The 13,665-nt window shown below is 36.6% G+C and overlaps 1 protein-coding gene across 3 annotated transcripts in view; it reads right to left on the bottom strand.

Annotated features, from left to right (window-relative positions):
• The window catches only part of FOXN3 (forkhead box N3), a 195,152-nt gene that overhangs the window by 83,306 nt on the left and 98,181 nt on the right, over positions 1-13,665 (bottom strand). For all 3 annotated transcript variants that reach the window (XM_070753696.1, XM_070753706.1, XM_070753713.1), the window contains exon 4: positions 9,493-9,557. In XM_070753696.1, coding sequence (XP_070609797.1) covers positions 9,493-9,557 — 65 coding nt within the window. The remainder of the gene's footprint in view (positions 1-9,492; positions 9,558-13,665) is intronic.

Below are 13,665 nucleotides of genomic sequence, written 5' to 3'. Positions count from 1 at the left end.
GCTATGGGACTTGTTTCATTTGGTGAAAATGCTGGCCTAAACCCCAAGAGATTAGGTGTTGATCGCTTACCTGAACGCCTCTTCTCGTACACTGAGCAGGTACAGCAGTCACGTGGGTTGCTTGCTGTCCAATCTGCAGAGGACTGAGCCCAGACTTGAGCCAAGAATAGATGGGAGAAACTGTAAAGGGCAACGTTCCCAAGAGGAAGGGGCCCCTGCTCCTAGGCCCAGGAGCATCTGCAACTCAAAGTCAATCTGGCTGGTACCAGAGTTCGTGCCAGTGAGTACAGAGGGGCAGGCCTCGCTAACCTTAACAAGTAAACCAAGGCACACTGGTTTGGAGGCCTAGCCAGTGAGAAAAGGCCTGAGTGTCTCACAGCTTACTCCAGGGCCAAGCGGCGGACTTAATGGCACCAGGTGGGATGCGTGTGGGCGATCCGCAAGTGCCGGAATTACTGGGCGCTGAGGGTCTTTGCGCCAAAATAAACCGCTCCGACATTTTTCCAAAACGGAGGGAAGACTAAAGTCCGGGGGACAATAACAGTCCCACTCCGCAGGAGGATAAAAGCTCTGTTTTTACAATTCCTTAGCTTGCCGGTAAACCTCCTGGCCGATTAGATTTGTTAAAGAAAAATACAATCCGGCAGCAGCACAAGCAGGGCGTTTTAGAGAAAGCAGTAATAGCCGCACCGCAGCTTCTGCCTTGGCGCCGAGCCCAGTAAGGCTGGCGCAAAAACCAGGCAAGTTTAAAGTAAAAAGGCAATTGGAAATTTTACTTATCTGATTGCAGAAGGAAGAAAGGGAAGGTGTTTAGGAGAGGAGCAAGGCACCACATGTCCTGCTGGATCGCAGGACCGAGCGAATTCTGGGGAAGGGGCGGATCCAGCAGGCTTTTTAAAGACTGGGCTCGGTCCTCTGCGGATTGGACAGCAAGCAACCTATGTGACTGCTGGACCCGTTCCTTCAGTACAGAGAATGTTCCAGTTCTCTCTTAGGAATGAAACCCTGTCAACCCTGAAGCTGACCTGACCGTTTGCTATGAGTGTATTACTTGGAACCCTGACACCCAATTCGGCTCTTTAGAAGTGACTGAGACACATGTGAGCCTTGTTATCTGGAAGGAGTTTGAGCCAATTGATCCTGAGGAAATGGCTTAGCTGCTCTTGGATTGTTTTTTAAGGTCTCCCAAGAGGTGGCCAGTGGTTGGGCCCAAGCGATGGTTAAAAGTGTTGGTTATGACCTACAAAGCCCTTCATGGCATTGGACCAGAATATCTCCAGGACCACCTTCTGCCACACGAATCCCAGCGACCAGATAGGTCCCACAGAGTTGGCCTTCTCCGGGTCCCGTCGACTAAACAATGTCGTCTGGCGGGACCCAGGGGAAGAGCTTTCTCTGTGACAGCCCCGACCCTCTGGAACCAGCTCCCCCTGGAGATTAGGATTGCCCCCACCCTCCTTGCCTTTCATAAACTTCTTAAAACCCACCTCTGCTGTCAGGCATGGGGGAACTGAGATATCTTTCCCAGGCCTATATAGTTTATGTATGGTATATTGTGTGTATGTTTTTAAAATCATGGGTTTTTAGTTTTTAAACATTAAACATTAGATTTGTATTGTACATTGTTTTCTATTACTGCTGTGAGCCGCCCCGAGTCTACGGAGAGGGGCGGCATACAAATTTAATAAATAATAATAATATAATTATAATAATAATACCTCTTTGAGGGAGGGGAGATATTGCCTGACTTGAAGTAGGCAGTGGCATGCTTTCTTCTTAAGATACCATCTTTGGATCTAAACTATTAGAGAACTGTTGTCTAGAAGCTCCCATTTTTGAAGGTTATTTAGATAGTGGTTGATGCTCAGCTTCAGGGGACCCTGAATGAAGTGAATTATCTGGATCCTTCTGGACCATTTATAGAGTTTGGGATTAACATACATTGTTTTGCATCTCTTGATACAGTTTCAGTTGGTGGTGGTGGGAAGCTCTAGGATCTAGAGTATGAGGTACCTTGGGGCTTAGACCTCTCACCTCTCCCTTTGATATATACATTATTATTTATTAGATTTGTATGCCGCCCCACTCTGCAGACTCGGGGCGGCTCACAACAATAAAACATGGAACTGATGGTCATTCAACCCCACAGATATGTATACTGATGATATGCAACTATAAATTTCCAGACCCTGCTAGACAGGGTCTGGAAATTTATAGTGCTATTGTGGTGTTGATTGAGTGCCTGGAGACTAAGGGTTTGGATGGAGACAAACTGATCAAACCTGGCAAGATGGAGTAGCTTTGACTTTTTAGCTCCTTGGAGTCTACACCAGGGATGGGTTTCTCTTACTATCCCTACCGTTTTGGAAGTGCATGTGTCGTGTTCGAAGCTCGTTACACTCACATGCACATTACATCTGGGTACTGACCCTCTGACCTTGCAGCCTGAAACAGCTGATTGTTGGGAGGTTGATCCAACCGACAATTATTTGCTTATGCTAATCAGGCTGTGCTGAAACAAGCTTGCTATTTGCTGCAAGGAGGCAAATTGCTGGGAGACAGAGGCAGATCCCCCCCCCCCCGGTGCTATTCAGGCTGTGCTGAATCGGGCTGTTTTCTGTTTGCTGCAAGGAGGCAAATCGCTGGGAGGCACAGACAGATTTTTTTTTCTTGTGCTAATCAGGCAGTACTGAAGCTGAAAGGGGCTGTTTGCTGCAAAAAGGCAAATTGCTGGGAGGCAGAGACAGATTTTTTCTTGTTTTCCTCCCCCCAAAAGATAGGGGCCTCTTATAGTACAGAGTGTTTTATACTCTGAAAAAGACGGTAGTTAATTGTTCTAAATTCTATTCTACCTGTTGATTCTCGACTCCATTTAAATTCAGAATGCCCGATACACCTGGATATTTAGGCAATATATACTATGTTTTTAAGGACTCTCCATGGTTTATTGTTTTCAACACAGTTAAACAAAAAAAATTGAAATCCTTGGTGGTTGTTTTTTTACAAACTATCACATTTTAGCAATTTGATCTTAGGTTCTTTTGTCTCTTCTGAATCTAAATTTTATTACAGGAAGTTCTCATGGCTTGTATTGTTGAAGACACAATTTGAAAATCTTGAACATTTTGTTAATGTACCATGTTTGATTTTAAAAAACCACCTTATTTACCAAATGACATTCTGACAACACTAAAATATTACACTCCAGAAATTAAATGTATCCAGCTATACAGAAAAGTTGGCATTATTTGGGCTGCAATCATTCAAGGATTACTAGGACTGTACATAGTTTTATGTATAATCTTATTTCTCCTTGAGCATGTTTGCACAATTAATAATTCATTATTAACAAATTAAAGCAATCTACATCTGCTATAAAAACAGGAATGAAAGATATTTCTGTGAGTTCGATGGGGGTGGGGGGAGTAGCTAGAAAGCAACCAATTATACACCCAAAGGATTTTGTTAAAAAGTTTCAATTAAACATGAGAATTACAGAACCAAAGTTTTTGAGATACACTGTAATCAAGAACATTTATTATTACTTTCACAAAAAATAATTCCACAAGGTGATAAAAATCTAATTGCATATACAGTGGAGTTTCGACAATCAAAACAGTGAAGCTATAGATTATTTGGAACAGTCAAAACCAATTTGAAAAGGGACCTATGGAATAATCATTTTGTAATGATGATTACGATGACATGTTTGTTAATTAAAATCCTATGTAATCAACATGGAAACTTCAAATGCATTTCTATTCTAAAAACATTGTTGAGATTCTGAATATTCTAGCATATTATCCCTCTGGTTACAATCAACCTGGATAAAGCATAATGAAATAAATGCATGTAGTCAATAGAGGTACATGAATGCAACATAACGCCACAATCAGGTTTAATATGATAGACTTGCAAGGCCACCTCAACATGCAACATGTTTATACTGGTTTGATATAATGCTATATACCTACATGCATATGGGAATGTGTCCTAGTTATTACCTATTTGGATTTAGGGGTTTTTCTTTTATTTACAGTGATCCCTCGATTTTCGCGATCTCGATTATCGCGAAACGCTATACCACGGTTTTTCAAAAAATATTAATTAAAAAATACTCCACGGGTTTTTTTGCTATACCACGGTTTTTCCCACCCGATGACGTCATACGTCATCACCAAGAGTCACTTCTCTGTCTCTTTCTCTTTCTTTCCTGTCATTCTCTGCTTCAATCATTTTCTCATTTCTCTTTTTCTTTCCCCTTTTTTCTATCATTTCTCTCTCTCTTCCTTCCACTCTTCTCTCTCTCTCTTTCTTCCTCTCTCTCACTCTCTTCCTTCCTTTCTCATCTTTCTTTCTCTCTCTCTTTCTCTATCTTGCTTCTTCCTCTCTCACACTCTCTTCCTCCCTCTCTCATCTCTTTCTTTCCTTCTCTCTCTTTCTCTATCTCTCCCCCTCTTGCTCTCGAGCGGCCGGGCAAACAGGCGAGCGGCAAACGGCGGGCGGGCGAACGGGCGAACGGCAAACGGCGGGCAGGCAGCCGGGTGAACAGGCGAGCGGCAAATGGCGGCCGGGCGGGTGAACAGGCAAGCGGCAAACGGCGGCCGGGCGGGTAAACGGGCGAGCGAGCGGCTGGGTGAATGGGTGAGCGGCGAGCGAGCAGCCGGGCGGGCGAGCAGCGAACGGCGGGCGGGTGCTGGGGGCAGCCGGCATTCAAAGCAATCTGTCGGCTTCCGCACTCTCGTCGCTCCCCGCCTCCACCATCTGCGCATGCGCGGCCATGGAAAAAAGGACGTGCATGCGCAGATGGTGTTTTTACTTCCGCACCACTATACCGCGGAAAATCGATTATCGCGAGAGGTCTTGGAACGTAACCCTCGCGATAATCGAGGGATCACTGTATTGAGTTTTTGAGATATATTCTGTGTTTTCGGGGAGGGGCTGCACTAAGGGAGGCTCATTCTATTTCACTGTACACACGTTGTGCATTGACAATAAAGGTTTGATTTTATTTGAGGTAGATCTAGCTCAATGATCTAGAAATGATCTAGCTATAATGGGTAATGTTTGTGGTTTTGTTCATGTTTTGCACTAACATAATTTTTCATGCATACAAAAATATAGCTTTAAATTTGAATCTAAATATTCTTAGTTACTCAAATAAACACATATTAATAGTAATTTGTAAAAGAGTCTGTCAGCTACTGAGATATGTGCTATTCATTGATTTATTTTATAATGGTCAGACAACTACTAACATTTTACTATTAAAATTTAGGTACATAAGAAAGAAATATATCAAAGGTACTTCTATTAATATTTACTAACACAAAAAAAAACATTCCTGAATTTAAAATTTTAACTTATTAAGCTGCCATGTCCTAAAACATTGAATTAATTTTAAAAAATTATTAAATTTTTAAACTAAATTCTAAATATATTTTAGCTTTTTCTCATTTTCTTTTTAAAATAATCTTTATTTAATTTTTTAGTTAAAACAACATATAAACAAGATATACAAAAAGTACATAAAAGCTAACCGCTTTTACAGCTATTTCCTTTCAAAATATATTTACACTTTACAGTATTGCTATTTTAATTTGAACAATCACTACTGTTTTTCCAGTTCTTTATTCAATGGATTGAATCTCCTACTATATATTCAACATCTGTTTCTTCCATTTTAATTATTGTGAGAAAGGGACAAATAGCTATGGGACTATTTACCAAGTAATGATGGTTGTAATTTTGCCCAAGTCTCCAAGTCTTTTAACAAGCTACATTTTGATGATAGCCATAGGCCTAAATATTTCACTTTTTTAGCCATTTTAATACCTACTATATTCCCCAAATTCCCAATGCTCTGTTAAAATTTTCATATTATTTTTATTTTTTAAAATTTATTTTAAGTCCCGCCACCTTTCCAAATTTCTCAATCTCCCTAATTAGAATTGACCCTGTCTCAATGGGTCTTCCAAATATATGCCAGTACCTTGTATTCCTCCTTTTTATTATTTTTAATCCTTTTATTTTTTTGGTTATTTCTTACTATCTTAACTATGTTTCTAGTGCTAATATGAATAATAGTGGGGAAGGGAGCAGCTTTGACATGCCCCCTTCCTAATGTTTACTTTTTAGATCATTATTTACAAAACATTTTGCCAATTATTTAGTATGTATTGCTTTGATTATTCTGATGCATCTTCCTCCAAATCCCATCTTTTCTAATTGCATCATCAAAAATTGCCAATCTAGGTTATTGAATGGTTTTTGAGCATTGATCAATATTATTGCCAATTGTTTTTCTATATATAGGTCGTAATATTCCAGACAATCCAGAGTGTTTAATATGATTCTGGTATTGCATCTTATCTGTCCATTTGGCAAGAAGCCATTCTGGTCTGAATGGTTCAATTTTTTTTTAAACTTTTCAGCAATAATTGCTAGAAATATTTTATAATTGGTATTTAATAATGAAATTGGTCTGTAGTTCTTAATTAATTATTTGTCTGTATCTTCTTAGAGTATTAACGTTAAATAGGTCTTCTCCCTTAAACTCTTATTTCTTATATAATTCTGTGAAAAAGTTTTGGGTGATGGTTTTTTCCTCTTTGGACCTACTATGCAATTTTCCATTCTCATCAAATAATTGGTCAATTGATCTCTCTGCCCTCCCTTTTCTAAGTTCATAGGCCAGCCACTTTCTTGGCTTATTTGCAAATTCAAAATAGTTTTGTTTAAACATCTTAATTTTTCGTGCCATTGCCTCTTGATTTGTCAGATTAATTTTGTGTTTGGTCTTAATCAAGTCCTCTTTGGTTTTACTGTCTTTTGGATCTTTCTGTAAATTATTCCTTCATTCTTTAAGTTGTAGAGTTTCTCTTTTCTTTATTACGATTTGCTACATAACGTATTGTTAACTCCCTGATACAGTACAGGCTTTACAAAGCTATTGTTAACCCTCTTAGTGGTGTCCCATAGCTTTTCTACCGACGTTTGCTCCTTCCTCAATCACCTTTATATAGTTTTTTTTCTTTTACTATTCTTTGGTCTATTAACCATCTTGCTTGCTTTCTCTTATTTTGCCCTTTCCATTTTATTATAAATGGATTATGGTCTGCCCACGCATTTGGAAGTATTTCTAATTCTACTGTTTCATTAATTAATTCCAGATTCATTTGGGCTATGTTGATCCTAAACCAAGTTTTTTGTGTGTGGAAAAATATATTGGCTGCCCTCTGGATTTAAATGTCACATTAAACCACCAAATTGAATTTCTGCCTAATTTCATTGAATGATCCTGGTAGCTGTTGCCTTATCTTTTTCCTAGTATTGCATTTGTAATTTTTTTTGTCTACTATTGCTTGTAATCTCCAATTATACAAATATTACTTTTAATACTCTATTCTAATATTATAAGGATATTCTAATTCTTTTTTCTGGCAATGAGATCAACAAGCCCTCAGGTTTTAATCATCTAAACGTTATCTTTTGTCATATCAGTTGTGAGAACAGAAAATTGTATGCTTTTCTTTTATCCCTTATTCTCCGAGGGATCTATTTAAGAATGATAATTTCTTTTTCTTTGTAGGTAGGTTGGTTATCCCTTGAGGCATTGTATATTTCATTTCTTTTTGTTCATTTTATAAACCTTATATGTACCTCCATGGACAGTTTGTGTCTACGAGAATAATTGTTGTGTAGCCTGTAGATTCATCCATTTCATCTAATATTTCTTGTTTGATCCTGTTTCTTACTTCAGATATTATTTCTGCCATTTTTTTCTGGGAGGTTCTCATCCTTATGCTCCGGTACATTCTGGAGCCTTTAAAAAAATGCTGCTTTCTCAATGTCGAGATGAGAGATAGCTTCCTCAAGGTCCCTATTCACCATCTCTAGTCTATTCTCAGCTCCTTTCAACCATCTGCTCTGTTTTTTCCTCCATAGTTCACATTCTCTTTTCATTAGTTGTTAATGCTTCCTGGATTGTTCCCATTCTTTCATCTAAATTTTTCATCCTGTCGTCTACCTTTTTTATATCCACTTTCACATTTTCTCCTACAATGTTATCTATAGGATATTGACCAGACAGGGAAGGAGTTGTGGGAGTTATTTTTCCCTGTTTTTTAGTGATAGTTGTGGTTGCGTTTGTCATCTTTAGTATATCCCAGAATCTATATCACTGCACCATATACAAGTTATTATTAATTCTTATTGAGGACTGAAATTACTCCTCCTCGTTTTCATCTATGAGTTATTTCCATGCTGTTCTCTATTCTCAGAAGCCTATGTCCTACAAAATTTCACAAGAAATATATTTTATCATGCATCTTTTCCTAATAATCATAAATAGGCAGCACCAATACTACTATTTTATTCACTTTTCTATTTTGCTATTCTAACACATTATTTCTTCTTTTCCTACAATTTCTGAATATTCCCTGAATATCTCTTCAAATAATAACAGTATTTTGCATTCTATATTAACAATAATTACTAAAATAGTTCATGACTTATATTCTTGTTCTGAGTACTATATAGGTAAGTGGCAAATAAGTTACCAGTTTTCAGTTTCTTATCCATTCAGTTTCATATCCATTCAGTTATCTAATATGGTTCTAATGATGCCTTCTGCAATCTAAATATACAAATCTCTAAAAATGACACATTTTTAATCAACATGATTATAGCAGAAATTAAACATATATTCAAGCCTGTAGAAAATTAGCTTTACTCTATGTTTTGAACATGAATGAAGCAGTAGAAACTGGATGAGAGATTCTGGATATTTACTAACTCCCCAAGAGTCATAAAAAATAGATTTCCTCTTAAATAAGACATTCAAATTATACAGAATATCAATTTCCATTACTGACAATTAAATTCGAATAAGATTATTTCGATCACATAACCCTCAAAGATTCAAAACTGGCACACAACAATAAAAAAAACCCCTCTTTTATATTCTATCTAACGCAATTTCCAAGTTCAGCTAGGAAATTGACTAACTAGTCAATATCATTCAAATGGAAAAATGAAAACCAACAAATATAAAGAGAAAAATCATGCTTTGCAAGCATTCCTTCACTACCGAACAACAATTCTTGTCTCCAGTACTAAACTGAAGAAAAATACTCATAATTATACTCTTAACAGAAAGTGACTGTGTCTTGCATATCAACCACTGTACATTGCCTTCTGAGATACAGCTATCACACAACTAGAAGTATTTTTCCACTGATACATGTAGAAGCAAAACTATATTATTCATCAACACAAGTTGAAAGGTATCGTGCTGTGTGAACCATGGATGGAAGAAAAGAGATGCATTCAAAGCATATTAAAGTATTTCATGGTAAAACAAATTGATCTCATGAGTATACTACATATGAATGTAGATACTGGAAAAGGATAAAAGCAGCACAATAAGCTTTTCTCTTGAAACAATGTGCAAGTTATGGCAATTATCTCAACAGAGAATATTTGGCCTACCTTGCAGAAGAGCTCCATTTCTCTTGATAAAGGTGCTTCCCGGCCAAATGGGTGGACTGGATGTGCTAAAGTTTAAAAGGGGGAAATGGTATAAGGAAACAATTACATTTTTGTAAATTTGGACATCAGTTTTAAGAAAATTATATTTATCTTTTGAATACCAGAATTATTTCTTTATAAAAATTATTTATCCATCATATTCAGTTTGCAAAAAAAAAAGAACATACACACATTTAACCTATGTATTATTTCTTTAAAAACCATTAACTGTAAAGCATGTGTTAAGTTTACTTTTAAAATACCATTTTACATTCTCATATGCATCGAGACCCTTTTTAAACAGAATTATATAAACTATTGTTCTGGCTCTGAAGTAAATACTATTTTATTTTAGTCTAGGACACCTTCTACTCTTTAAAAAAAAGATAAGCTGTTCTAACCTTCATGAAATATAAACACTTGTAGAATATTAATACACTACTAAATGCAAGTGTCCAGTCCTAACAAATGATAAATAAGCTATTAATTTCTGTGTGTATTGTCAGATCAGATAAACATATAAAGACTTATGGGTAGCACAACAGGAAATGTCCTTGATAGATATTTGACATCCAAAACTAGATTAAGGACATTTGGGGAAAGAAGTATATTTTTACCATAAATTTAGATTTTGGAATATTTTCCAGGTCTGAAAAATAGAGATAGAATAAAGCCACAATAAAAAATAAATAAAATTTCATAGGTGGTAAATCAGGTATAACTTAGGAAGTTACCTACAGTAAAATCTGCATCAGGGCCTCCAAATCAAATTAAGGCAACAATTTGTTCACAATCTGATTTGGAATGAGCACAAAGAGCACTCAGGGGAAAAAATAATAGGCCTTTAAACTGTATTGCAAGTCCCATCTATGCGGCACCCTACAGTTATTTTATCACACAATGCTGCTGTAGTTGCAAAAATGCAGTAGCCAGGAAACAAGCACTTACACCAAAGTTTTGCAACTGAGTCTCAGATTTTTAAAAAGACTATATGTATGAAATCAAACAAGGAAATATGTACGTTTTAATGAATACATGGAATTATGATCATCTATTTTCAGACCTTGACTGATTTGAAGATATTTAAGTTTAAAACAAATAAAATGTATCAAATTCTTGCTCTGTTTATAAGAATGAATTGACTGTAAGTAAAGTAACAGAAGCCATCATACAAGCATCATTGTCTTATGGGAAAACTGATTTTTCACCAGTTTCCAACTTTAGAATGATGATGCAGTCTGATCTTCACTTACTGTAATGATAATTACTACTGGTACAATACAAACAGTATTTTCTAAGAATGACCTATGCAAGATTGCCCTGGTATTATTAATCTTGATTTTTTATTTTTAGGGTCTCAGGCAGATATGTATTAGACCTAATAAAGAACAGTACCCCAAATATATTATGAAATTACAGACAGATAGAAACAAGCAATCCTGTTACTTCAACAATGTTCAAATGTTTGTATCCTAATATTTATCAAATTTCTAGGTTCGTCTCAAGACGTAAAATTGTCACCTAACATCAAAAATATCATCAAAAAAGCACAACAAAGAATGTTCTTTCTGTGCCAACTCAGGAAGCTCAAACTGCCCAAGGAGCTGCTGATACAGTTCTACAGAGGAATCATTGAGTCTGTCATTTGCACCTCTATAACTGTCTGGTTTGGTGCTGCAACCCAACAACACCAACACAGACTTCAGAGGATAATCAGAACTGCAGAAAAAACAATTGCTGCCAACCTGCCTTCCATTGAAGACCTGTATACTGCACGAGTCAAAAAGAGGGCGAGGAAAATATTTACTGACCCTTCGCATCCTGGACACAAACTGTTTCAACTCCTACCTTCAAAACATCGCTACAGAGCACTGCACACCAAGACAACTAGACACAAGAACAGTTTTTCCCCGAACGCCATCACTCTACTAAGCAAATAATTCCCTCATCACTGTCAGACTTTTTACTAAATCTGCACTTCTATTTCTACTAGTTTTTCTCATCATTCCTATCATCCTTTTCCTCCCACTTGGGACTGTATGGCTGTAACTTGTTGCTTGTATCCTAAGATTTTTATTAATATTGATTGTTTCTTTATTGCTTATTTGATCTCTATGACAATCATTAAGTGTTGTACCACATGATTCTTGACAAATGTACAGTATCTTTTTCTTTTACGTACGCTGAGAACATATGCACCAAGACAAATTCCTTGTGTGTCCAATCACACTTGGCCAATAAAATTCTATTCTATTCTATTCTTAAGAAGAAGTAATTTTTCCCATAGGAATCAATGTAAAAGCAAATAATGCCTGCAAACCCAGTAGGAAAGAAATAAAAGCTCGGAATTTGGGTGGGAGGAGGAGAAGGAAACTGGCCGGGCCTTTGTGCTGCTCTCAAATTTCCAGGGAATTTTTTCTGGGCTCAGGTTCTTAAGTAAAAAACGGTTCTTAAGAACAGGCAAAAAAATCTTGAACACCCAGTTCTTACCTAGAAAAGTTCTTAAGTAGAGGCGTTCTTAAATAGAGGTACCACTGTACTACTAAAAATTCTTTATCTCTTTCAAACGGCTCCAATAAAAATTGGGAATAAATTTGACACAGAATTAGACAAATCAACTTTGAAATTTATTTGGAATGGGAAAAGGGCAAGATTAAAAAAAATATTACAAGATAAAAGAAAGCAAGGGGGGTTTGGATTACTGGATTGGAAATTATATCACCAGGCAGTGACAGTAACTTGGATAAAGGAATGGATAACATCCTCCAACAAAAGATTATTAAGTATAGAGGGACATGACCTGTCAGCAGCTCAGACCACTCTTTGCGTACCCTAGCACAAAGCCAAAAGCACCAGCCTAAAGATGACAAGTGGGACCTTGTCGAAACGTCGCCAAGATTCTATCAATCTTACATGGGAAAAGACCCAAATACACCAAGACCTACATATACATATGCGTGTGTGTATGTGTGTGTGTGTGTGTGTGTATGCATGATTAATCATTATGAGTACCAAAAGATAGTTCTCAAAACAATGTAATAAACATTGCTAATATTTCAGCCAAGAGAAAGCCCTTTAGCAGAATTTCAAAAAAAGCCTAATAGTAAGTCAAACTATAGTATATTGCAGCATTATAATTTTTAATTTAAAATGGAATATTTATGTATAACAATCACTTTAGTCATTTTTATTAAGAAGATAAAAGAATGTACTATACATTTTGACAAATGATGGCAATTAATATCACAATTAAGTATTACCTAGCAACAGCCGGGGTGGCGCAGCAGGTAGAGTGCTATACTGCAGGCCACTGAAACTGACAGTACATCTGTAGGTCAGCAGTTCAAATCTCATCACCGGCTCAAGGTTGACTCAACTTCCATCCTTGCGAGGTGGGTAAAATGAGGACCCGGATTGTGGGGGCAATATGCTGGCTCTGTTAAAAAGTGCTATTGCTAACATGTTATAAGCCGCCCTGAGTCTAAGGAGAAGGGCGGCATAAAAATTGAATAAATAAATAAATAAAATAAATAAAATATTATTTACAATTTAAGGCATAGAAGAAACATAAAAATAACTGGACTAATTAAATTGTATTTTAATATTTTACTGTGCTTATACCAGGACATTTAGGGAAGGAACAAAATTTATATTTTCACTGGGATAGATTAAAGGACATGCTTGATGTCAAAAGCATTTAAAAGGCTTAAGTGAATTTAGATTAGGATGTGTTGTTACTATTTTAATAAATCATAAAGAAAAACCTGTGTAATTGATGATTTCTTGGTAATCTACAGATACCTTTCACCCTTTTTGGAGGGGCAGGGAAAAGGCAGAAAGGGGTAGGCTTTGGAAAGTACTTTGGAAAGTGCTCCTAACACAAGTGATATACCTTCTATTTTAATTCGATTTTTTCTTAAAGCTACTTATCAAAAAATTAGCAAACAATGTAAAATTTTAAAAGTTACCTTTGAGTTGCTAAAACATCTGAATTGTTTTTAGAAACCCAAGTGCATAGATTTTTACAATCACACATATTGCTGCATTTTACTCATTGGGGTAAATGTTATTTACTGGGATATTAATGAACTATAGAAAACATTATGCTTATATGATTCTGTCATTCATTCTTCC

The sequence above is a fragment of the Erythrolamprus reginae genome, chromosome 1, assembly GCF_031021105.1.
Source record: "Erythrolamprus reginae isolate rEryReg1 chromosome 1, rEryReg1.hap1, whole genome shotgun sequence".
Classification (NCBI taxonomy): domain Eukaryota; kingdom Metazoa; phylum Chordata; class Lepidosauria; order Squamata; family Dipsadidae; genus Erythrolamprus; species Erythrolamprus reginae.
Note: the sequence above shows the minus strand (reverse complement) of the source record. Positions and strands in the feature narration are given on the sequence as shown.